At 41.6% G+C, this 26916-nt stretch overlaps 1 protein-coding gene across 2 annotated transcripts in view; it reads left to right on the top strand.

Moving 5' to 3' along the window:
- Positions 1-26916, top strand: part of LOC109416238 (protein qui-1) — a 378767-nt gene that overhangs the window by 289366 nt on the left and 62485 nt on the right. For both annotated transcript variants that reach the window (XR_009997894.1, XM_062852727.1), the window contains exons 13-14: positions 1633-1930; positions 17271-17388. Coding sequence is in view for 1 of the 2 variants with exons in the window: in XM_062852727.1 (XP_062708711.1) it covers positions 1633-1930; positions 17271-17388 (416 nt within the window). In the remaining variant the exon portion in view is untranslated. The remainder of the gene's footprint in view (positions 1-1632; positions 1931-17270; positions 17389-26916) is intronic.

The following is a 26916-nucleotide window of genomic DNA, read 5'->3' as shown; positions in this document are numbered from 1 at the left end:
AAAAATCTCGTTAACACAGATAAAAAAAAATATATCATTGAAATCATGTGAGAGTACAGGGGATTTTTTTTTATTACCGTACGGGTTTGGGCCGAAGGGTTTCAAATTTTCATGAAGTTTTTTTCACAGGCATGGCTCATGGATGAACAAAAAAAATTGAGAAAAATTCAGGGTGGCCTATTTTCCCGGAAAACTCTGGTGGAAATTTTTTGTTTTCCCCTGACACTACTTACTTTGAAAAATTATAACTCAAGAACGAAGCATCGTAGAAACATTTTTTTTTTTTAGAAAATAAAAATAAATTGTCTCAGAAATAAAAAAAAATATGAACTGGAAAAAATTTTCCACAACATTTGTCACAGTTAAGAAAATTCGTAAAGAAAAGCCGAAAAAACTATGCCCGAACTCGTGGAAAATTTTCGAAAAAATATTTTTGAGAAGGTTATTTTATAAGCTTCAATCGCTGAAATTCTTTGAATGCACTTTTTTTCGTTTTTGAGTTATGGCCAGTTGTGTTAAAAAATGTCCAAATGTGCCATAAAAGCCTTTTCTTTGAAAAATCATTACTCAAGAAGCATCGTAGAAACATTTTTTTTTAAATGAAAGTAAAAGCAAATTTTCTCAGGAATTTAAAAAAAAATCAAAAAATATGAAGTGGGAAAAGTTTTCCACAATATTTTCCACCGTTGAGAAAATTCATAATTAAAAGCCGGAAAAACTATGTACGAACTCGTGGAAAATTTTCTAAAAAATATTTTTGAGAAGTTAATTTTATATGCTTTGATCGATGAAATTTTTGGAATGCACTTAATTTTCGTTCCTGAGTTGCGAAAAATGATCATAGAGTAATGCGGGGCAAAAGTTCGCACCTAACAGACTACACAAAATAACTATTGAACAAAAAGAAAACAATATCGTTTTTCTTCATTAAACGGGTCCCTATCATGTTGCCTTCAAAACGTAGTACTAGATTTTTTCGCGTTCCTTGTGTAGTTTTAGTAATACAATTTTTAAAACAAGTACTCCAATGCGAACTTTTGCCCCATAGTGAGGGCAAAAGTTCGCATTATACGGGGCAAAAGTTCGCACCTTGTGCACTCCTACAGTCAAAATGGTGAACAGGTGGTGATGCAGTGTTGTATTTGATCATTAACAGTTCTTAGGCAAAATTTTAGATAATTTTAAAAAAATACGGTAAGATGCAGCTGAAGTTGAGAGCATGCAGACATATACCAACAAAACTCGAAGTATCAAATGAATGACAAAAAAATCCAGTAAAGTAATTTGTTTGAAATAAGTTGCTTTCCAAGTACAATCGTTACCAACATTTCAGATTCGAAGCATTTCTGTGTTCTAATTAAATCAATTCTACGGAAATTAAATTCATCAATCATCTAAAAGTTAGTGCCGTCAACGGCTTTTCCTCGGCTTCATGCTTGATTGCTTCCTGAACCTGGGAACCTGATTACGTAGCTTACCACCGTAGCGGTACGATTGATACCGATCCACCATTTCACCGGCACATTATTACTCACTTCACAACATCACAATCACAACCATCAACCACCATCGCAATCCTCCGCAACCGACGAACACCGACCGGATGTTGACTGATTAATCTCTTTTCCCCAGCTGATATCCTGGCTCAAATCAGTGGCAGCCCACGAAGGTCCTCAGGCGTTGCTGAGCGTGACGGTTCAATCAGCGACGGCGTGGTGCGATGGCTACACGGTTCCCCTGCTGGTGCCCCTTACCGGTTGGCTGCCGGTGCCGCTGCCATCGCAGATCCGGTGCATGACGGTTCCCGGACCGGGGCCGGTGCGCTGTATCGAGGTGTCCCCCTCGAAGCAACACCTAATCCTCTCGCCCAAGGTGGGCGACCCACAACTATGGCACATCATGAGCAACAGTTTGGTGCACACATTCAAGGGTAAGTGGGAAGGATTTAATTACGAGATAATAACCGTGAAATAGCGAGGGTAGTGGGGAGACTTTCAGGGATTGTGGCATGTTCTGTTTTCTTTCGACTGTGTTTCCTTCGGTGGTACTTCCTGGAACGCTTGATTGCTCTATAACCAGAGACGGAACTGACTAACGATCTTCATAAAGAGCACTTAAGTTGATTGAAATGACAGTGAAAACTAAACCGAAACAGTGTTAATGTGTCTAAGAGTCGTAATGCCTTTTATAATGAGTAATCAAATTTTGATCTCTTCTTCAGCACAGCGGAGGAAGAGTAAGCTAAGCGTATTGTGGGTTGTGTTTCCTCAATTTTTGGCGGAATGTCAGTGGTACTTTTTTGATTTTTATGATTATAACCGACAGTCAAACAGATAAAGAGGCAGTTTTTATACCCATACAATGGCTTTCTTCTGGCATCTTCTGTCCTTTCCATAGAGTTTGGTATGTTCATCTATGATATTTTCAACATTCGAAGCATCCTTTTGCTCTAATATTGTGGGAACATTCTTAAGAGAAATGCTGTCAAATGCTTTACTAACCCCACGTCTCCACTAGACAGAAATGTCTTGCCATTTTGCTGCCAGAAAGAGAAAATGTAACAGAAATGATCAACACCGCTGTTCTTCATGCAAACGGCGAGAGAACATTTCTGTCATGACACATCTGTCCAGAAAAAAGGCAAGACATTTCTGTCTAGTGGAAACGTGGGTAATATCAAGCGACAGCACATTTCGACAGCAGTTGTCTTCTGCATTCGTTTCTCCTCGAGAATTCGTTTGATAATGAACAGGTGATCTTGACGGCTTTTCGGGCCCATATGAAGTTGATCACCAATATTAACTTCTTATCCCGATCAGCCTAGATAGCTGTGTAGTGTCGGTAGCGGTTGGCTCAACTGGCTAAGAATAGCGCCTGTTCCAGTGGTAGGAGTCCACTAATCAGGTGACCCCTAACTCAAGGTGTTATGCGGCTTAACGCTTACCGTGCCTAGGAATGAATGGTTAGGGAGATCTTATAAAAACCTAATCGCTAACGGAGCCTGTGGAGTACCAGGGCACCCTCAACAGTATTTGCCCTTACTGTGCTAACCGAAGCAATAGCGCGGTGGACCTTGTGTTTCTCCGAAACAATCAGCTGCCCTTCTTCAATCTCATACTTGAGGATGAATAAGGGCGGGATTATGAAGATGTTATTAATTAGTTTAAATTTTCACCTATATGATTTCGCATTATGCGTTTTACACAGTGTATACTGTGTATCCTCGCCTTTGGCGCACTCAAATCGATACCGATCTGGCTTTATTCTTGCTGTTCTTTTTTGTGCTGTGATTGTTAAGAGTTTAATCTTGCCTAGTTTGGGTAGTGGCTACGGTTAGGATAGCACAGATCAATCTTCAGCACAAAAGAACAGCAACGATCAATCTTTGTAGACTTATGCAACATGGTACAGTCCAAGTGGCGATAGTCCAAGAACTTGCTTTCGTAAGAGGAATTTCTACCTAGGAAACCTTGTGAATCCAGTTTTTGCTACTTTCAGTAAACATGAAATGGCAAACTCGTGTGTAATGCCTCGAGCATGAGTGATTGTCAATAACGCAATCGTTGCTACACTAATCTCTGAACTAACCACCAGAGATGTGTGTGCTATCACAATTGATATATCTGTTGGAAACCTCAACAGGAAATACATCTATTGTTCGGTGTATTTACCGCATGATGAACCATCCCCTACGGATGCTTTCAAGCAAGTCATTGCATACTGCACTTCAAAAGGCCTTCCGCTAATTGTTGGTAGTGATGCTAATGCTCACCATATAATCTGGGACAGCTCAGACATCAATTTGAAAGGCTCCAGTTTTATGGAATACTTAAGTAGTACAGATCTTGGATTACTTAACATAGGCAATCGCTCAACCTTCATGGTATCTGCTAGAGAAGAAGTGTTAGACATAACGCTTTGCTCAAGCAGAATTAGTCACGAGCTGACCAATTGGCATGTGTCAGATGCAGAATCTTTATCTGACCATCGCTACATCTTGTTTGAACATGTGAATGTTACTTCGCAAACTTTGTGTTTCAGGAACCCCCGGTCAACCAACTGGGATCTCTTTACCGATTTGGTTGCAGCCAAATTTCATTAATACTCACCATCCATTGACAATCCAAGTGATTTAGATGATGCCGATGAAACTATAACGGCCTTCACCATGAAAGCTTTTGAAGAAGCTTTCCCTCTGCGGTCTGTGAAGACCACAAGAGGAACCTCTTGGTGGAACTCTGATCTGGCAAAGCTCAGGAAACAATGTCGAAAGAGGTGGAACAGACGACGTTCGGCTGGTTCGGAGGCTTTCAGGTCGGCTCGCAAGGCCTACAGGAAAGCTCTCAGGTCTGCTGAACGATCCGGCTGGAAAAACCTGTGTACAAATGTTTCCAGTTTGAGTGAAGCCAGTCGGTTGAACAAAATCCTTGCAAAATCTAAGGATTTTCAAGTGAACGAACTTCGTTTGTCAAATGGTGATTTCACTTCCTCTAATGAGGAAGTTTTGGAATGTTTATTCAGTATACACTTTCCCGGATGTGTGGATATTACATCTTCTAATGAACCTGATGTCTTTTCTTGAAGTTATGATTCTTTAGCTTCGGCTTGGAGTATCATAACTTTAGAATCGATTGAATGGGCACTTCATAACTTTGCTCCTTTCAAATCTCCTGGGGCAGATGGGATTTATCCTATTTTGCTTCAGAAGGGATTTGATCATTTCGAACATGTTTTGAAACAACTACTTGTTTGCAGTTTTGCTACAGGGTATATTCCCAAATGCTGGCGGGATATTACTGTAAAGTTTATTCCGAAAGTGGGTCGTGCGTCGTATGAAGAAGCAAAGAGCTTCAGACCTATCAGTTTGACCTCTTTTCTTCTGAAATGCTTAGAACGCATTGTCGATCATCACATCCGTGATGTTCATCTGGCCAACGTGCCTCTTCATGTGAACCAACATGCTTACCAATCTGGAAAGTTCACTGTAACTCTTTTACACAAAGTTGTTTACAATATCGAGAAGGCATTCGCTCAAAAGCAATCCTGCTTGGGTGTTTTTTTTAGATATCGAGGGTTCCTTTGACAACGTGCCTTTCGATGCCATATTGGAAGCCGCATGGGGTCACTTTTGTGGAATCTCGTAGCAGATACGCTATTGAGGCAACTCAATAATAGCAGTTTTCCTACTTATGGTTTTGCCGACAACTACCTAGCATTGTTAGTTGGTATGTGTATCACCACCCTTTTCGACCTGATGCAAAGCACTCTTCGGGTAGTTGAGGGTTGGTGTCGCCAATATGGCCTTTCGGTTAATCCGAGTAAAACATCTATTGTTCTTTTTACGGAAAAGCGAAACCGTAATGGCGTTCGACCTTTACGTCTCTTTGATTCTGAAATCAATATGACTGAACACCTCATGTTGAGTTCAGAATCAAGAAAGCTTGTATGGCCTTCGGGCAATGCCGGCGAACCTTTGGTACATCTTAGGGTCTAAAACCCAAGTATATCAGATCGATCTACACAACTGTTGTCCGTCCAATATTGGCCTATGGATGTCTTGTGTGGTGGCAAAAGGGCGAAGTGAAAACGGTCCAATCAAAGTTAGGCCATCTCCAAAGGATGTGCTTAATGGCGATGTCTGGAGCGTTCTCTTCAACTCCCACGGCAGCGCTCGAAGTTCTCTTTGACGTTGCCCCACTTCACATCCATCTCAAATAAGAAGCACTTTCTTGCACTTACCGTCTACGGGTACTCGGTCTACTAGAGGAAACTCCTGTGAACCGCACATAAACACACACCTCGTTGTTTCACTTTTGGTGAAATGGGACAAAGTTGTCCTTGCTCCAAGTTTTTACAATTGTTTGTAATTTTACATATAGGACATTTTCCACGAAATTCCCTTCCCGGGAAGAGTGGACATCTGGTTATCTGAAGAGAAGTATTTCAGACGACATCGTATGTTACACTGATGGCTCCCTTCTCGAAGGTCGAGCAGGTGCTGGTGTTTATTCTCGTGAGCTAAGGCTGCATCAGTCTTATTCTCTTGGTAGATACTGCACCGTTTTTCAGGCCGAAATCTTTGCTCCTATGTGCGGAGTGCAATCAGCACTTCAGCAGCACGTAATGGGCAAAATAATATACTTCTGTTCAGATAGCCAGGCTGCTATTAAAGCACTTGCTTCGGCCAGCTCCATGTCGAAGATAGTTTTCGCTTGTTGAACTCAAATCGAGGAGCTGAATTCAGCAAACGCTGTTCACCTTGTATGGGTACCTGGCCATTCTCCCATCGCTGCAAATGAATTGGCTGATGAGCTAGCTCGCACTGGATCATTGCATGACTTCATTGGCCCTGAGTGAGCTATTCCGGTATCCAAGTGTTGGGTGAAGCTTCAGATTGACACCTGGGCTACCACTCAGCACAAACAATACTGGAATAGTTTGAAGTCATGTCGTAAAAAAAATGTATTGTACTGAGCCATCTCTAGGGGTGGCAAAGTACCTAACAAATCTGACAAAGCAGAATTGCAGCATGCTGGTCAAAGCATTGACTGGCCACTGCTGACTCAGCTATCACATGGCGAATATTCAGCAAACTGATTCATTTGCCTGTGATAACTGTGAATCCAATTTATGGAACTTCGTATCACTTTTTGCGCAACTGCGTTTCCGAGTACTCGGAAAACACTTATTAAGTGAAACTGACTTCAAAAACCTGAATCTTCAGGACGTTCTGTTGTTGTTCTTGACCCGCTGTGGTAAAGAGCTATAGGCTCTCTTAACGCTTTATGCGTTATTACAGTGTCCTTTTCAGGACGCTATGTGAACCCATTGTGGTACGCTTTTGCGAGTATGACGATCCTATTCCCTTATCTGTCCTTTCCCCTGTCCTATCCTTTTTCCTTCCCATCTCCGTCAGGTAAATGATGAATAGGCTCGTGTTCATGACGATGGCACAAATTTCCCAAATGGAGGAGAACGTGCCTCTGGAGCCGACCTACTGATACCTGATTCTCCTCGAGAATTCGATTGATAACGTACAGGTGACCCACTTCAGTTTTACGCATAACTGTCCCATGTTGTATGGGAATGTCTATGTACATGAGACAACTATGTGTATAACTTGTAGAGGTTTAACTGGCAAGTTGATTTGTTTCTCGGGAGATTTCAGCTTTCAGTCAAAGAAAACCGTTGATTCGTTTTATCTCATCGCAGGCGATGAGATTAGAAAATCTACGCTTTTCTTTGACTGAAAACCGTAATCTCCCAAGAAATATGTGTATAACGGCAGTGCGGATCCCTGGTCCATCTGATATACAGGAAATCTGTTTAATGATAACCAATAGGAGTAGTACACTTAATCAAATCTTGAAGTCTTGTTTTTTTTTTCTTTTTCACAATCTTGAAAGAGGTATATGTATCTTATTCTACTGCTATGTAAGCACTCCATTCATCCTTATGAAGGGTAAAATCTCCAGCTACAACATTTGAGTACACTTAGGACACACGCCACCAAGGAGATAAATCAATGATCTCTTATTTATATCTCACACTAGAGAACAAAAAAAATCAATAGACAACCACACAGCAATGCGACGGCGACCGCGGTTCAACAGGTCCATTTTCATCCCATTATTCTTCCGCTCTCGGGCAGAAAGGCTAATAAGTATTCATTTTTCCTTGCCATATACACTGTATGCTATGGGTTCGTTCTGACTTGCCATGCCAAGTCCCGGAAAATTGGGAGCTCGTTTGGAGAATGTTTGCTAGATGGTTTGCCTTTAACGGGCTCATAAAAGGACTTCTGCCCTGCGTTGACTGCTCCCTGTGTGTCTTGTGCAACACGTGCCACCACCATCGCCCCGCGGTCGGTCGTTTTCGAGGGATATAGGCACCTTCTTGATTGTGAAGGAATAACAGGGCAGAGTGCTCATTGCTTTACTGTTTCTTCATATTCTTACCATTTTATGGCTGTGGGGGATGCAATCAAGGGGAACTTAATCAAACCAGATTCCGAAATCCCCACGCTAATTCAATAAATTTGAATGGGCTGTGGAAAAGCGGTAGAGGGAGATTTTCTTTGCCCTCATCAGTCGGTTGATATTGAAGGCCGGTTTTTACATTTTTTTTTGTTGTTTTAGCCACACGCTGAGATTAGAATAGGTTCACAAACGATTAGGGATAGAATGGTGCGACTCAGAATACAATTGAAAAATGCCTGAAACCTCAATTTACACTCACTTTGTTTACGCCCGACCCAATTTACCTTCTTCAAATTCAAATTCAGATTAAATTTAACAAATATGCTGCAAAGTTGTTAGGATAACAAATTTCTGAAAAAATCGACAGTATTATGAGGAAGTGCAGGCGTTGTCAAGGCTCAATGGTTTATAATCTGGGCAACAATACAATGAGTTTCGAATCGTGTGTTTCAAGCAGCTTTAACGACATTTTGGCTTTCACATATTTATTCATTTTATTCACATTTTCAATTTGAAATATCTCGAGAATCTTCAGGAGGAATTCACAAGGAACTCTTGGAGGACTTTTCTGGGAACTTCTGGAGGAGTTCTCGAGGAACTCGTTGGGGAATTTCCGAGCAAATTCTGGAGGAATACCAGAGCAACTTTTGGAGGAATTCCCGAGGAACTTCTGGAGAAAGAATTCCAGAGGAACCACTGGAAATATTTCAAAAGAACTCCTGTAGGTATTATCGAGGATCTCCTGGAGTTATTCTCGATGGACTCTTGGAGCAATTTCCGAGACACTCTTGGAGATATTTCCAAGAAACGAAAACATGTGGGAAGTTCTCAGGGACAAGGGTGTCCCTGAGAAAATCATCGGCTTCATTGGAGCACTGTACAGGGCATTTTTGTGCAGAGTACTGCACAATGGTTTCTAATCCGATCCCATCCGGGTCGTTGCTGGAGTGAGGCGTGCATGTATACTATCACCGCTACTGTTTTTCATCGTGATCGAAGAGATCCTGGTAGGTGCGATTGATCGTGAACCAAATCGCGGGTTGCTGTGGCTATGAAACTCCTAAATTACTTAGAACTGGCTGATAACGTTGCTCTTCTAGCTAAAAGGCGCTCTGATATGCAGAGTAAGCTGGATGATCTTGCCAATCGCTCCTCGGCAGCAGGTCTTATTACCAACGTCAACAAGACCAAATCGTTAGATGTAAACACGATCAACCATTCCAGCCCTTCCAGTAGCTGGGCAAGCAGTGGAGAATATTGGAAGCTTCCAATATCTTGGTGGCCAAATGGCGGCCGATGGCGGCGCCAAGATCTACAAAGGTGCACGGATTAAGGGAGGGCTGCTTTTGCGAGTTTAAGAAATGTGTGCAAAAAAAGGATTTTCAATTTTTAAAGGAGCAATTCATATTTTCTATGGTGTAGTTTAATAATACTTATGGAGAATTCATCTATTTTCTATGGTACAATTTCAATTTTTCATGGTGCAATTAAGTTTTTCTGTGGAGCAATATTCAATTTTCTATGAGTACAATTTTATTTTTTTATGGAGCATTTGCATTTTTCTATGAAGCATTTGCATTTTATTATGAAGCATTCCAGTATTATTTATAGGATCAAAATTTCACTTTTAATGAGAAAACTTTGTTTTACCGGTACATTTTTTATAGGGTATGGAACGTTTTCAATTATTTATGGGTAACATTGCACATTTTTATGGAACATTTGTTCATTCTTTATGGAGCGCTTTTTGATTTTCTATGGAGCGTTTCTATTTGTTTATGGGTGCAATAAATAGGCTGCCGAATAAAATATTGCTATTTTTTATAGCCATATCGAAAGAGCATATTTTTCTAAGTATAACGTGATATTATTGAGTTCCAATGTCTTTATTTCGATGGTTAAATTAACAAAATAATTTTAATTTCTGTGGATAGAATGACAGTTTAATCGACAAAATGACAGTTCGGCCCGAACAAAAAAATTTCCCCATACAAATTTTAAATGCTTTTTAAAAATACTTCCCGGACCCCAAAAATTATGAAATTTAGGATTTTGATTAGTTTTTGGGCGGAGATTATGAAACAATCCAGATACCCCTAAAGAACCCTATTGGATCTCCAACGTGGAGCTCGATTGTCGATGTCATCAAAAGCCGATAGCGACAGAAATTCGCGAAAGTGGAGGAGGGTCGGCCACACTCTACGTAGAGGCGCAGGCGGAAACGAAATTTGCAAACGTTAGATTGAAACCCAAGCACGACATTGCGGCAGAGGCAGACCTAGATGCTCATGACGGTGCAGCTTCAACAACGAAATAAAGCAAGTCGACAGAAATTTGACCTGGCGATGGCTGGCAATCGCCCAGGATGAAGATCTTTCAACTCGGCCCTCTGCACCACCGTGGGTGCCCAGGACTGAAAGTAAGTAAGAGTATTCTCTTGGATTGTACGACATTTCCCCGAAAAACAGTTCCCCGAATGAAGTTTCCCCGAAAGTTATTTCCCCGAAAAAAACTATTCCCCGAACAAACCGTTTCTCCGAATTTTTTTTAATACTATTTTTAGTACTGGTTTCTGATCATTTCCTTGGTTAACTCCATTGTCTGAACTAGTCATTGGAACGAAATGGCGGAAAGTTAGCCTGAGTACAAAGTGTGCCGATGTGTAGTCTTTGGAAAGATATCAAGATCATGGAAATTTCACACCTCATTGATAATGTGCATTCCCTCTTATCATGAATTTTTCGAGATATAATGTTCTTCATGGTGCTTCAATGAAGTTTGCTCTTCTTTTAAATATGGGCCATTCTTTTCTGTTGTACTGATTGAAAATGATATGGCACTCAACTAAGAACACGCTTATCATAATTTTTCCTTCTTTTATTCATAGGCTGTTCCTTCTATTTATTTTTGAATACTCAATCGATGAAAACGCTCCATAATACCTTTCAAACGAGTCATTGTGATTGTGGTAGTAATATGCAAAAGTTCATTGTCATTGTAAAACACGTGATCCAGATAACTTATACTTTAAGTCTTAAAGTATTCTTGCTTGCGAAGGGTGCCTATGAGCACAACTTTAATGTGTGTTGTCAGACTTTAAAACGAAAAGTCAATGGAACTCATTTTTTTTTAGACAAATGGATTTGAAGCTAAGCATTTATCAGATTTTTTGTAAATCAATTGATTAATCATGACCGAAGTAGCATTTGGAATTGACATTTCTACAGAATATATTAGTAGTTAGACTGCCGAAAATATTTCGAAAGAACAGTATATGATGAAAGAAGGGAGAATCTTTGATGAAGATTTCTACTATAACGCCTTGAGATACTTAAACAGTTGATCACAAAAACAAAATAATAAATATAGCAGCAGTCAAATTACTGATGATTAATTGCGCAATTCAACTTGAAAGAACAGTATAGGTTTGAAAGAAGAAAAAAATTATTAAATGAAAGGTTATTAATCGATCCAAAAATAATAAAACGGTGCTGCATCTTTAGGCTGAAGTATGTCAGGCCGGAGTACGTTTTGCCGCAGTTTATTAGGCCGAAAGTGTCTTTACGCCGAACGGGCATCAGTCCGGTTGAATTGAAAGTCATGATAAGCCCAGTTTGATCATATATAAAACCCAATACTCAAAAGAATAATCGACTTCTCAAAGGAAGTAAATCTGTCATGGTACAGTCAGTGGTTCAATTAATTACTACCGTCAATAAGCTATGTAAAAGCGAAATTTTCAGATGGAATGTTGGCAGAGTGATCAATTAATTACACAGCGCAACATTTTTTTGTCTCAAGAGCAAACTTATGTGTCTCCGAAGGATTTTGGGCCGCTGAATCCGAATCCGGGCTCAGATTTGCTCCAACACGTCACAATTTTGAGCTATACCTCAATTTATAGGGCAAAATATGCGATTTTGGGCTTTTTTGACTTTAAGCCATTAAGCATGGAAATATTTTTTTAAGCAATCAAAAGGTTAATTGGTCAATTAACATCTAAACTAACGACTCATGCAAAATATTTCGTTTTACCAAATCAAATTTGACAGATTTAAGCATTTTATGTTAGTATGAAAACTTGCATGCAATTTTTGAAGAGTGACTTATATGGGAAATATCGTACCTATTAAAATTAAAAATTATGATAATGAATATTATGATAAGCGTGTTCTTAGTATTGAGTGCCATATCATTTTCAAGCAGTACAACAGAAAAGAACGACCCATATTCAGAAGAAGAACAAATCTCATTGAAGCATCATGAAGAACATTATATCTCGAAAAATTCATGATAAGAGGTAATGCTCAATATCAATGAGGAGTGAAAGTTACCATGATCTTGATATCTTTCTAAAGACTACACATCGGCACACTTCGTACTTAGGCTAACTTTCCGCTATTTCGTTTCAATGACTAGTTCAGACAATCGAACTAATCAAGTAAACGATTAGAAACTAAAAATAGTATTATAAATATTTCGCCCAAGTAACAATTTAAATTCCATTTAGATTTGTTCATTTTTATGGAAGCTTTATCGTAGCATGACCAATTCATGGAACATTTGTGATTGTTTTGATCAAGAGAAAACAATCTTCGTTCGTTTGCGGTTTTTAGGTTTTCTTCAAGTTAATTTTGAAAATTGCGCATAAAACGACTGGATCTACTAGAGTATTTCATCTTATCATCAGTTTTAAGTCGTATTTGAAGTTATTTTCAACACTTAACACCAAAATATTTTAATAGAAGTTTATGCTTCGTTTATTCAAGTGCATTTCATCTGAGTTATCCTTCTTTAAAAACTGCTTGAAACCTTCTATACTTGAGCTAGAGCCACTACTCTGGAACAAGAACTAAGCGAAATCATAAAAAAATGAACCCAAACCCAAACGATAAATTATGCAACAAATTGGTAGTTAAGCTGCGTTCTCATGCAAATGTAAACATTTAATCTTTTTGCTCACTGATAATTCATCCATTTTGATGCTCAAAAGTAATCATATCGACGAATTGATTATTTTATAGCCAATCAAAAATGCGAGTAGCTTGCTGCTGTCGCCCTACCTAGCTAGTTACTCATACAGGCCACAGCTATACGAACCGAAAATGATATGGGTACTTACTGTGATTCTTCTTATGTTCATGCTAAATAAAGTAATTTTAGTAAGTTGCACTTCATTATTGCAAAAATACACGAAAATATCTTCGAATTGGCAAATCTTGACGCGAAATGAACAGAGACAATTTTCTAGCTCCAAAAACGTAAACAAACAACTGTCAAAAGCTGTTACTCTTGAATAAAGCGCACAAGTTTCATTTAAGACGAACAAATCTGCCTTAAGATTACTACTAGTAAAAACAATCTTCAATAAATGCTGTAGCTTTCATGCAAGCCAACTTAGTTCCATCATAGCTTTGAAGTGGGTTGGATTAAAGGTAATAACAATTGATGGCGGCTGCACGAGTTTTGTTCGCTTGGAACGGCAGCCATGTCTAGCAGGAATTGAAAAAGTGGCGTAGCACTTTGTTTTTATATGAAATTTTTGTCTTCGTATATTAATGAATGATATTATTCTTGAGGCGCTATGTTATTTTCGTATGTTTTAGATGGCATATTAACGAAGTAGTGGATATGGCACGGAAAATTTTGATTCCCTGTCATTAACGATCTCTCAGGCAATTTAAATGCTTTGGCCATTTCAATTTGATGAAATTAATTCGCAGTTCAATTAACATTTCATCCATGAAGCAAAACTTGTTCGCATCTGCATAATGCTTAGGTAAAAGATTTCATTTATTGTGCACTTCTAGCACTTTTGGGAAAGACAGCTAAAAGATCAACATCCCTCAAGCTATTCTTGTTAAAGTTTTATGAAGTTCTTATAATCAATCATCAGTGCAAGTACATAAATACAACTAGTTTCAAAGCAGTCTTCAAATGCAGCCTTGGAGATCTCCTGAAGAGTGGGCCAGATTCGTCTTATAGATATTTTATGCCTATTTTATCTCGGATTTGCAGAACAAAGAGCTTTATTGCTAAGTTTTATTATTCTATCTTAGAAATTACTTCAGGATTGTCACAAAAGTATAATTGTTACTTGGGCGGGGAAACGGTTCGTTCGGGGAATCATTTTTCGGGGAAATAACTTTCGGGGAAACTTCATTCGGGGAACTGGTTTTCGGGGAAATGTCGTACAATCACTTTCGGTTGCGTCGTTGATGGCTGCTTTTACTATATTCCAGCAGTCCTCTTGAGGGACCATCCTCAAGCTGACCTTCGTCTGGCAACGCTGTCTTGAGATTCTGCGCGTATGCTGATGTGACATCTACGACAGCTTTAACGAGGTCCTCATTATTTTTTGCCTAAGCTACAATATCTATAGTTTATCTTGAGATGTTGCAAGAGCCCAGAGTACAGCAACTATGAATGCTCCACATTATTGGGCGTAATACTATTTGGCATACGGGATGAATGACCCATAAAAGGTTAAAATCCCTGGTAATAAACAAACAGACAACAACTATTTGGCATATTACTGTTTACGATAACTACAAGTACCGTCATTCTAAAAGAAAGTAGGGTATCGGGATGCTTCGTGGGACTATGCCAACGTTCGGCCTATCTTAACGATAACCAAAAACTAAAACAAACACGCATAACTGGAGATCGGAAAAGCTATGCGCCAAACAACTTTAACATTTCGTTTCAATTTTAGCACTTTGGAACATTAAAATTGAATGAAAATGTCACTTTGTTTAGCTTTTGTAGACGCCATGATTCTTCGGCTTAGTGGGTAGTCTATACACATGATCATAAGTGTCATGATTCTGGAATATTTCGAATTGACTTTTCAATAACTGAACATTTTATGCGACGGTCAAAGACGCTATTTTGAAGTTGTATATTTGTTTTCAACGAAAAATAACTATTTTACAAATTAAATGTGGGCCGAATATTGAGGACATTTTTTTTACTATGTACCCAAATCTTGGCCCATCAGTAAAGTGACGTCAACAACACCGAAAAAGTGACGTCAACAACATTGCTTGCTTATGAAGCAGAAAAAACGAACAGGAAGAAAGATTTTGTGTGCGGAGATTATAAAAATATAACACAATAATAGGGTTGCTTTGTTTTCGTTACTAAATTAGGAAAGAGCTTTAGTTTAAGTAGTTTATTTATAGTTATTTGAAAATTTGGTCCGAAAATGTAATTTGAAGGCTAGATTGGTGAACAAACAGTGATAATACTTCAGTAGAAATATTAAAAAATGAGAGAATAAGTGGTTCTAGCGCTTGGAAAGCAATAGGCCAACGTTGTATCCACTAATAGGCCAATTTTTGTACCGTAGACCAACGTTGCATACCATCGCATCGAATCTTTTCAACGTAATTAAGTAAGTTCTTGAATATTTACGTGGGTTTACTTCCAGTTGGAGAAACATGCACTGCCTAGAGTGCATGATAGCTTAGATGATTAATACATAGATTTGCAACTTATGAAAATAGCTGGCAACAAAACAGTAGCGCCTATTTTGAAATGGTGGTCGACGGGTGAACTACTCGTTATTCCACCCTGCGCATTTGTAGCCTGTTGTTTTGTATCTAAGTAACCTTCTAAATAAAGTATAAAAATTGCAATCAAACAAACTGTCATTTCGAGTTCGTTTTGAAAGTTTGAAACGAAAACGACGTATCGCCATATTTCGTAACTGTGGAAGTTACTGATCTACGGAATAAACGGAATCAACCGCAGGTAATATACAGTAATATGATTTCACTTATTCAAAAATTTAAATTTTTCTTTTGTTCCAGCTCGTTTGAACTCACACTAAAATCCCACAGCCAGAGCTGTTGGAGCACAGTGTCCCCAAATATCTACGAATCCCTTCGCCAAAATCCGGAAGCAGTTATTGAGCATGTGTCGCGGCGGTACCCCACAGTCGTCGCAGCTCTCAAAGGATTTGTAACCCTCATTTACATAATTATATAATAAAGAAAGTGTCCATCCATTGTTTTTTTTATATTTTTTTTCTGCCATTTCAATTTCATACAACACCAGAGAATGATGCATGTACATATGTATTACAAAATCATCATCCATCAAAACATTATGATTTCTGATTGCATCCTTTCTTTAAGATGTGCGGGTATTCCGGTGTAGGCTTCCCGAGGGTCCAATGTGGTCCAATAGAAATTCTTTTCAATGCACCATATCGAGCTTCAGAAAATTCTCTCTATAGTTTAGTACCGATCTCTTTAGTCTCACTAGACGATTTGGTCATACATCGAAATAGGTTTCCAAGAATTTGCTAAAGATGTACATAATCCCAGAGACAGTCGCAGGGAAAGCGTAGTGTTGTAGTTTTGCCCGGAGATGCAGCCCAACCCAACTAATCGCGAAAGCTACTTGAAGATACCATGAAGAAAGTTAGTTTCAGTACTGGAAGGAGATGTCAGTCATGCATTTTTTTCTGCTCCGGCTAACAGAAGGTAAAGTCATTTCAATTATCTATACCTTGATCTATATATTTTAACGCCAAGTGGGTAGGTAGCGGTCATCAATAACACAGATCCCAGGCGCTGACTGTTCTGGGGACTCGAAGCACGTACTGCACCGTCTTATTTGGTTACATTTTTTCACAAAACACAACACGTCCGTTGCTAAGGTTTCGGCAAAACCATAAAGTGCGCAGGGTGGTGCCATTGAAAATGCGCACCTCCTTCGGTGGTTTACTTCACCCGTCGACCAAAAGATGGGGTAAGTGCAGCGATGCCAACTGCATGCATACTGCGATGCATAAGTTGGATATCTATCTATTAATTATCTAAGATGATAGGGTCAACACATCATTTCTAGTGCTATGAATTCACGAGTTATGGTCAAAATTGTCAAGGCGGCTGGCATATTAGGTCAAGGAATGGTACACATACCCTACATTTTGTTATGAAAATTTGAAACAACTCCTGAGAACTCAGTAACATATTCAACACAACTACTTCCCTTTTTGGGAAGCCTTGCAATAAATGACTTAATCTCAATTTGCGGAAATTGAGTGCAGACATTGAAGCTATCTTTAATTCCCTCTTACACATTACAACCAACTAGCTCTAACGGAATATTATCCTGGTTATAGAACCAAGTATGAAGCTATCCATTGAAGCATCCACACTCTCTCGTCAGGTATCTCCCTTCTTTAACTTGCATAACAAACACCTGAATTACAATTTTCCATTAACTATCCCTCGTTTTTCTAATCCTCCTCTTCTGCTTCTTCTTCCTCTCCCTCAGGTCACAGTGGTCCGGTAACGTATATGAAAGTACAATGGCAATACCTGCTCACCGCATCCGAGGACACATCTGTTATCGTCTGGGACATGCAAACACTGGCGATGAAGCTGAGATTATGGTAATGTACTCCCCCTCTTTCCACTGGATATCCGGTGAACCTAGACTAAACGCCACTTAGCCATTCAGGCAGCCACAGTCAGCGACATGTGGCGGTTAGGGTGAGGGTGGTTTGTCCCTCGCTTCCGGGAGACGTGCACATACGGTCGGGATGTAGAGTTGATGTATGTGCACGAAATTGTGCGTGCAAAACCGGTGGTGCTGATGATGCTCTTCAACTGCTGTTTGTAGCAATACATCTTAAAACAACATAAAAGTGGCACTCTCTGGGTTGGTGTATGATTTCTGGGAACGTCTTCCCCAGTGGCGGAGCTAGGAATTTCCGTCAAGGGATGAGTACGGACTACCAATACTCCCAAGTCAATAAGTCGAATGGCACCTCTGTAGACATCGACCCAGGGGTTTGAGTGGCACTTTCAAGTAGCTTTTGGAAGCATTCCTTCTGGATTAACACCTTCGACAAACTCCTCCTCCTTAATTACGCCAATGTTTCTTTCTGGACTTAGAGCTTAGCTGACGAACGATACTTTTGACTTGAGTCCATTCCTACCGGCAAAGACGACGCCACCGTTTCTCGCCCGGGAATAACGAAGTTGTTACAGGATATTTATGCAAATTTATTACAATGGATGCCTTGTTGCAGCACGGGCGATGTTCGTCCAGCCATTAGGAAGTGAAGGAAGTGCAATGGAAGGAAACACGAGTAGCACACTGATGCATTGTCCCAGCGACTTTCCCGCTTATGCCTTCCCATCCCACCCACAACTGTGTCTACAACAGCCATCATCATCATTCGCACATGAGTTTGCACGTCGACTCGTCGAAGCATCTGAAATGCCGGTTGGTTGTGGACCGAAGAGAGTTTGAGGGAGTGTGCAGTACACTGCGTTCGTTCATAGATAGTTGAGCTTTTGATAGATTGCTTCCGGTTTCAATTGTTTTCTATGACTTCCCATTGCAAAATAGTTTGACTGTTGGGTCCTGTTTCATGTGCACACAGTCCATCACTCATACGAACTTTATGATTTAACTTGAGTTGTGGTTGCGAAAGCAAGCAATAGATCAAGTATCATTTGATTCTTTTAGGAGAAACAATTAGTTTTTACTCGATATCCCAACTTTGCTCGCAAATTTGTACCTCTTAGATGGAATCAAGGCGTAGCCAGAGGGGGGCAGGGGGGAAGGGGCCGTTCAAACCCCCCCCCCCCTGGCCGCCACATCCATTTTTTAATATCGAGCCAACTCAAAGATTATCGAAAAATTATTTAGAGTTCCAGAAAAAAATATCACAAAAATTCAATATTTTAATATTTTAATAATTAAGGTTTTAATCCACAATGATGTAACCTTTTTTACTCGAGAACGCAGGAAATTTCGCCAAACATTTCTCAAAGACAACCACTTCAATTTTATATCTGATTTTTAACCAAATAACAAGCTTGGTTGAATGGCTACATGTTATGATGTTTGTTCATGGAATACAAAAACAGCATGCCAAATTTTCTAGATATGCCGAAACCAGTTTCGGTAGGGAAACAGAAGGACTTTGTTGTCCCATATGCTGTTATAGAGTGCGGTTATGTGCTACTGCAACACGAATATTCACTAGTATTCAATTAAAAAAAATGTCATGCTAAGAGCAAGATACCTGGGATTTCTTTAAGAATACTTTCAAGGACACCTTCAGAAATTCCTTTAGGCATTTATTCAGGAACTTCTTCGGGATTCTTTCAGAAATTCCCCAATGGACTTCTCCAGGAGTTTCTCCTTCGTGAATTCTTACATTAGCATCTTGCAGGGTTCCGATAGTTATTGTTTCAGGGTTTGTTTCAAGAAATGCACCAAGAATTCCTCCCACGATTCTTTCAGATTTTTTTTACAGATTCATCTACGAATACCTTCAGTGATTCTATCATGGCTCCAAAGAATTTTCAAGAATTCATCTTTGGGTTTCACCAGACATTCCTCCGGAAATTTATACTGGGATATCTATAGAGGTTCAGAGCAGGAATATCTTCCAGTAACCCTTACAGGAAATTTTATCAGAGATTAGCTAAAAATAATCCACGACTTCCTTAAAACATTGTACAAAATTATCTTTTTTGAATCCATTCAAAAATTCCAACAATAATTCGACCAAAAATTATTCCAGGAATTTGATAAGAAAGTTTTCCTGGGATTTTCTCAGTGGCGTCTCGTAACCTCACTTCTTACCTGTTCAACGGCCCTTTAAACTTGTAATTGCGAAGGATTCAGGATCAGAATCAAATGTGATATGGACGGAAACGGATATTTTCGTCATTTTCTACAAATTACAAGCCAGTTTATTGAGAAAATTCAAGAATTTACATTCGTTGAACAGGTAGATTTTAGGTTTGGGGAATCGTCACTGGATTTTCTAAGAAACTCCGCATGGGATTGCTTCCGAGATTCCTCAGGGGTTTTCTTCAGAAATTCCTCCATGTTTTCCTTCAAAAACTCCTCCAGGGATTCACCCGGGAATTTCTTCTGTGTTTCTTCCAGGAACAACTCCACGGATTAAGGGAACGTCCATAAATTACGTCACGCAAAAATTGCCCATTTCCAACCCCCTCCCCCCTATGTCACACTTTTTGTATGAGACCTCTAAAATTTTTGTATGGGCCGTCACGCTTTGCTGAACCCCCCCTCCCCCCTAAAAATGTGACGTAATTTATTGACGTTCCCTTATTTAAAAAGTCCTTCAAAGATTCTCTCAGCAACACTTTTAAAGATGTTCCTCTTGGAATTCTTTCAGGAACTCCTCCAGGAATTAATCCAGTACTTCCTCAAGGAACTATTTAGGGATTCCCTTAGGAATGCCTCTAGGAATTGCTACAGGGATTCCTTCAGGAACTGCTACGGGGATTCCTCAAGGAGTCCCTTCAATGAATCTTCTTAGTATTCATTCAGGATTTCTCCAAGGATTCTATCTGCGATTTCTTCAGATTCCTCTGGAAATTCCTCATAACTCCAGTAACTCATCCAAGAAGCAATTCTCACAGGAATACCTTTAGGAATTCTTCCAGGCATTCCTCCAGAATTTTATCCAGGAATTCCTGCAGGAAATTCTCTAGGAATTGCTCCTGGACATGTAATTATGTCAGTAATTCCTCCAGGAAATTCTCCAGAATTACTATTAGGAATTTTTCAGGGATTCCTTTAGACATTCCTCCAGGAATTCCATCAGGGATTCGTCCAGGATTTGCTTCAGGGGTTCCTCCAGGTAATTATCCTCCAGGGAATCCTCCAGAAATTTCTCCAAGGGTTCTTCCAGAAAATCCTCCTAGAATTTCTTAAGGGATGTTTTCAGAAATTTCTCCAGCAATTCCTCCCAAAATTCCTATGGAGATTTCTCCAGTATTTTTTCCAGGGATTGCTCCAAGAATTCATCCAAGAAATTTCTCCATGAATTTCTTCAGGATTTCTTGTTGGGTCTTATTCAAGAATTCTTCCAGGAGTTACGTCAGGAATTGGTTTAGTAGTTTCTCAGGCCATTCTCCAGGATTCTCTCTAGAGGTTTTCCCAGGAACTTGCTTCAGGGATTCCTCCTGGAATTCCTTCAGGGATTTCTCCAAGAACTCCCACAAGGATTCCTCCTGAAAATTCTCTAAGATTTCTTTTGGGAATTCTAGAAAGATTTCTTCTGATTTTTTTCTAAGGATTCCTCCAAGACTCCCTCCAAGAATTCCTCCAGGAATTTCTCCAGAACTTTCTCCAAAGAATCCTGCTGAAATTTATCTAGGATTCTAGAATTTCCTCATGAGATCTCTCCAGATATTTCTTAAGGTATTCGTCCCATATTTTTTACAAGAATTCCACCAGGTATACTTCTTAGTATCCAATAAATTTTCTTGGTATTCATTCAGGATTTCTCCAAGGATTCCATCTGCAATTTCTTCAGGAATCCTCTACGAATTTCTGCAGAAATTTCTCTAGAAATTCCTCCAGTAATTTTTAGGGGATTTTTACACAAATTCCTCTCAGAGTTCCTCTAGACAGAGTTTCCCAAATTCATCCAGTAATTGTAGCAAGAATTTCAACAAAAATTCCTCTAGGAATTTCTCCTGAGATTCCATCAGGAATCGCTTCAGGAATTTCTCCAGAGATTTCTGCATAAATTTCTCCAAGGATTTTCCCATGGATTACTCCAGGAAATCCTCCAGAAGTTCCTCCAAGGATTATTCCAGGAAATGTTTTAAGGATTTCTTCAGAAATTCTTCCAGGAGGAGAACTTCCTGGAATACCATCAGGAATTTTTCAGGGATTCCCCCAGATATTCCTCCAGGGATTTCTTCACAATTTTATTCAAGGATTCCCGCAAGGATTTCTTCAGGAATTCCTCCAGAAATTCCGCTCGTGTCATTTTTCAGATATTTTCAGGATTTCATCCAGGAATTCCTGCAGGAAATACCCTAGGATTTTTCAGGAATTCCTCCAGAAAAAAATCTTTAGGAATTGCTCCTGGACATGTAATTATGTCAGCAATTCCTCCAGGAATTTCTTCAGCAATTCTTCCAGGAAATTCTCCAGGAATACTATCAGGAATTTTTCAGGGATTCCTCCAGACGTTCCTCCAGGAATTCTTTCAGAGATTCGCCCAGGAACTACTTCAGGGGTTCCTCCAGGTAATTATTCTCCAGGAAATCCTCCAGAAATTTCTCCAAGGGTTTTTCCAGGAAATCCTCCTGGAATTTCTCAATGGATATTTTCAGAAAATTATTCAGCAATTCCTCCCAGTATTCCTATGGAGATTTCTCCTGTTTTTTTTTCCAGGGATTGCTCCAAGAATTCATCCAAAAAAAATTATCCATGAATTTCTTCAGGATTTCCTGTTGGATCTTATTCAAGAATTCTTCCTGGAGTTGCGTCAGGAATTGATTTAGAAGTTTCTCCATACATTTCTCCAGGATTATCTCTAGAGATTCTCCCAGGAACTTGCTTCAGGGATTCCTCCTGGAATTCCTTCAGGAAAATAATATCTTAAAATTCGTTAATGAGTTTCTTAAAATACTCCTTCAGAAATTTCTCCAAGAATTCCACTAGAATACATTATATGGGTTCCTTTGGCAATTCCATTTACCTTGCTCATTGTGGACAATATAGTTTAGTTAAGGTTTTGTACCTTGCTAGTAGTTCATTTGTTTGGCAGAGTTGTTAACCTTCACATATCCGACCTCCAACATCTCATTTTCAAAATGCTGGCATTTCGTCAATTTTCATCCAACTTTTTTGAAGTCGCCCTTAATCGACCATAAATTGGTGCAAGTTTATTACACCCAAGTGGCCATACAATATCCGGAACCATTCCGGAGTTATTCCGGATTGTACTGGGGTCAGGTAGGGTGCCGAAATGGCTAAAAATGATTATTTCGTGTGTTATTATGTTTGAACCATCGATTTTCAGCGGAATTTTTATTGTGAACAATAAAACACAACTGCGGTAACCAGATTTGAATAAGTTGACCTATCCGGATCACCGTGACAGGTTCCACGGGGCCTCATTAGGGACACTACTGGTTTTCATCCAATACATGTCGTGCGACATATCAAACTTCATGATTTCGAATGACTGAATCAGAAACGATACACTGAAGTCTGTATCAACTAATATGGCCAACCCGGAACATCTAGCATAGGTTCCACAGGGGTGACATCGGGGACATTTCTGGTTTGCAATTAAAACATGCCGGGCGACGTATCAAACTTCATGATTTCAAGAGAATGGAACCGAAAAAAAATGACTGAAGTATGTAGCAACCGCTCTGGAACACCTGAAACAGGTTCCGCTGGGGCCTCTCAAACACAATAATACACGAAATAATCCCTTTTAGTCATTTGGCAAAACAGACCCCTCCCACACCCCCTGACCCCAGTACAATCCGAAATATCTCCGGAATGGTTCTGGATATTACATGGCCACTTGAGTGTAATAAACTTGCACTAATTTATGATCGATTAAGGGCGACTTCAAAAAAATCGAATGAAAATTGATGAAATGCCAGCATTTTGAAAATGAGTTGTCGGGGGTCGGGTATGTGAAGGTTAATCAATACATACAAAAGTCGATGTATGTATGATAGTATGTTTTTATGCTTGTAAGTTTATATGTTTGTATGTTTGTCTATTTGTATGTTTATATGTATGTACACTGTGGTGCACAATTGATTGGACAAACGCCGTTTATCATTTGTCTCGGGCAGCAGGGACGGATGTCCTGGGGCCTGACGCACCCCCCCGCTTGCGAGTCAGCCGTGTAGTTGCCGGCTAAGAATAGGACTACTAACCCCAATTCAAGGTGTCAAGCGACCCGTGCCGAGGAATGAGTGATCGAGGGGGTGAAAAAGATGCTCGATCTTTAACGGAGCCTGTGGGGCACCTGGGCACCCCCCACAGTAAGCTGTCCCTTACCGCGTTAATGCAGAGCTCTGGCGTGGTGGACATTCTTTCTCGTGCGACTCGTGGGAATCAAATATGAGTAAAAATCTTAAGAATCAAAATACAGGTGGAAGTAGCGGTGCGATCAACCCCTTCGCAAGAAGCGGGTTGATGAGGTCTCCTACAAGGAGAAGCGAGGAGTCAGGTGCTGGAAGCTGCTTACGCAGCTCAAGCGTGGGAGCTCCTGTCCACTCCACGGCAAGCCAGCCAGCGGAGGTCATGGACGGAGCATGGTTGCTGAGGGCCATCAGCCAAGCTGCAGAAAAAGGACGGCCCGCATTTGAGGTAGCTGAGCAGCAGCTTGGCAAAATTATCGACTTTGCGACAACTAAGTCGAATATAAGCAAGGACCTGAAAACGGCCTTGCTTCGGCTTAGGGCGTCTGTCGATGATGCCAAGCAGGAGCACGCGGTTGCGTTGCTGGCTGCAGCAGCGGCGGAACCCGCAAAGGAGAAAGCGTCTAAGTTTACACAAACGGAGGCCTTCTCCTTCGCGGGTAGTCCGAAGAGAGTGGAAGCGAGTGCTCGCGACAAAAGCGACAAGCATTCGCAGAAGCGGGCGAGGCAGCCGTCAGGTGAGGAGCTGTCTGGCGGCGCCCGCAAGGCCAGGCGTATAATAACCCCGAAAGCCGGTGGTAACGTCGGAAAGTCGGACCCCAGCCAGGTTTCCCGGAAAGCTGGGAAGGGTGGGCCTGAAAAGGCCGGCCCGTCCCGGAATGATGGGAACAAGGGGTTGCGACCAATGGTGGGCCCTCAGCAGCCACAGAGCAGGGCGATCCAAGGAGAGGACCCTCCTTGGACAAAGGTAGAGCGGAAGAGGAAGAAGAAGGGTAATCCGCAGGCAGAAGTGCAGGTCGCCAAGCCAAGGCGTAGGAAGGCAGGTGCCAGGTGCGAAAAAGGTGACGCTATCGTCATCAAGACCGAACAGTCGAAATACTCGGACGTCTTGAAGGCGATGAGGTGCGACGCCAAGCTTGAGGGTCTTGGAGCCGACGTACGCAGTATCAGACGTACTCGTACGGGCGAAATGATCCTGGAGCTTAAGCGCGAGAAGGATCACAAGGGCGCCGCCTACAAGAGGCTGGCAGAAGAGGTCCTTGGTGATGGAGTGGAGGTGAGGGCTCTTACGCATGAGGCGACTCTGAAGGTCAAAGACCTAGACGAGATCACCGAAGCGGAAGAGCTCGTCACGGCACTGCGGCAACAGTGCGATGTTCAGGTGGCCGCCACAGCCGTCAGGCTGCGGAAGGGGCCAGCAGGGACACAGATAGCTCTGGTTCAGCTACCTGTGGCGGACGTTAAAAAGTCCGTTAAAGTAGGGCGGATAAAGGTGGGCTGGTGCGTATGTCCTTTGACATTCCACGAGCCACCAGAGGTTTGCTTTAGGTGTCTGGAACCAGGACACAAGTCGTGGGACTGCAAAGGCCCCGACAGGCGCAAACTGTGTAGGCGATGCGGCGCTGAAGGTCATAAGGCCCAAAGCTGCACGAGTCCGCCCATCTGCATGATCTGTACCGGGAAAACCTCGAAAAACAGACATGCGATGGGTGGTCCAGGGTGCCCGGCCTTTAAGAAAGCCGCAGTGAACAACAAATCACAGTGCAGGTAACGCAGCTGAACCTGAACCACTGTGATGCGGCTCAGCAACTGCTTTGTCAGGCGGTTTCTGAGTGGGAGACGGATATCGCCATCATTTCGGACCCATACCGAGTACCCGCCGGCAACGGCAACTGGGCCTCGGATGGGACCAGGAAAATGGCGGCGATATGGACGACGGGTAAATACCCCGTGCAGGAGTTGGTGTCTACTACCTATGAGGGCTTCGTGGTCGCCAAAGTAAACGGGGTCTTCTTCTGTAGCTGTTATGCGCCTCCGCGGTGGCCGATCGAGCGGTTCACGCAAATGCTGGACCGCTTAACGACCGTGCTAACAGGGCGAAGGCCGGTGGTAATAGCGGGTGACTTTAATGCCTGGGCTGTGGAATGGGGAAGCCGTTTCACGAACCAGCGGGGTCAGATGCTGCTAGAAACACTGGCCATCTTAGATGTCGACTTGGCTAACGTCGGTACCAAGAGTACCTATAGTCGAAATGGAGCGGAGTCAATTATTGACGTGACCTTTTGTAGTCCTGGCCTAACAAGTAGTCCGAACTGGAGAGTAGACGATGGCTACACTCACAGCGACCACCTGGCGGTTCGCTACAGTATCGACTACAACAACAGCAGACAGCGGATAGAAGAAGAGGCGGCTAGGCCAAGGCCAAGCCCTCGTAGGTGGAAGACATCATACTTCGACGAAGAGGTATTTAGGGAAGCGCTCCGCCGTGAGCGAAACTTACTCGGTTTAGACGGCGACGAGCTGGTAGCGGTGCTCTCACGTGCGTGTGATGCGACCATGCCTAGGCGAGTCCACCCTAGAAATGGGAGGCCACCGGCTTACTGGTGGACCGACGCGATTGCGGACCTGCGCCGCGCCTGCCTACGGGCTAGGCGGCGGATGCAGCGAGCACGATCAGAGGAAGAGCGAAACGAACGGCGGGTGGTGTTCGCCGCTGCAAAAGCCGCGCTCAAGACCGAGATAAGAGCAAGCAAAAAGGCCTGCTTTGAGGGTCTCTGTCAGAGTGTCAATACGAACCCGTGGGGTGATGCCTACAGGATCGTTATGGCCAAGACGAGAGGTGTGATGGCTCCTACAGAGCAATCTCCAGAGATGTTGGAGGGGATCATTGGAGGACTTTTTCCGCGTCATGATCCTAGTCCTTGGCCTCCTTTCGTAGGACAGCCGGGGACTGGGGCTGGCGATGAGGAAAGGGTCACCGATGTGGAACTTGCGGGGATAGCTAAGCGTAGGTAAGGCCCCAGGTCCGGACGGAGTTCCGAACCTGGCCTTAAAAGTAGCTATTGCAGAAGCTCCCGAGATGTTCAGGTCTGCTATGCAGAAATGCCTGGACGAGGGAGTTTTCCCAGAAGCTTGGAAGAGGCAGAGCCTGGTACTATTGCCAAAGGCGGGGAAACCACCCGGAGACCCGTCGGCATATAGACCAATATGCTTGATTGACACGGCGGGGAAGGTGC

Source organism: Aedes albopictus, chromosome 2 (genome assembly GCF_035046485.1).
Source record: "Aedes albopictus strain Foshan chromosome 2, AalbF5, whole genome shotgun sequence".
NCBI classification, from domain to species: Eukaryota; Metazoa; Arthropoda; class Insecta; order Diptera; family Culicidae; genus Aedes; species Aedes albopictus.
Note: the sequence above shows the minus strand (reverse complement) of the source record. Positions and strands in the feature narration are given on the sequence as shown.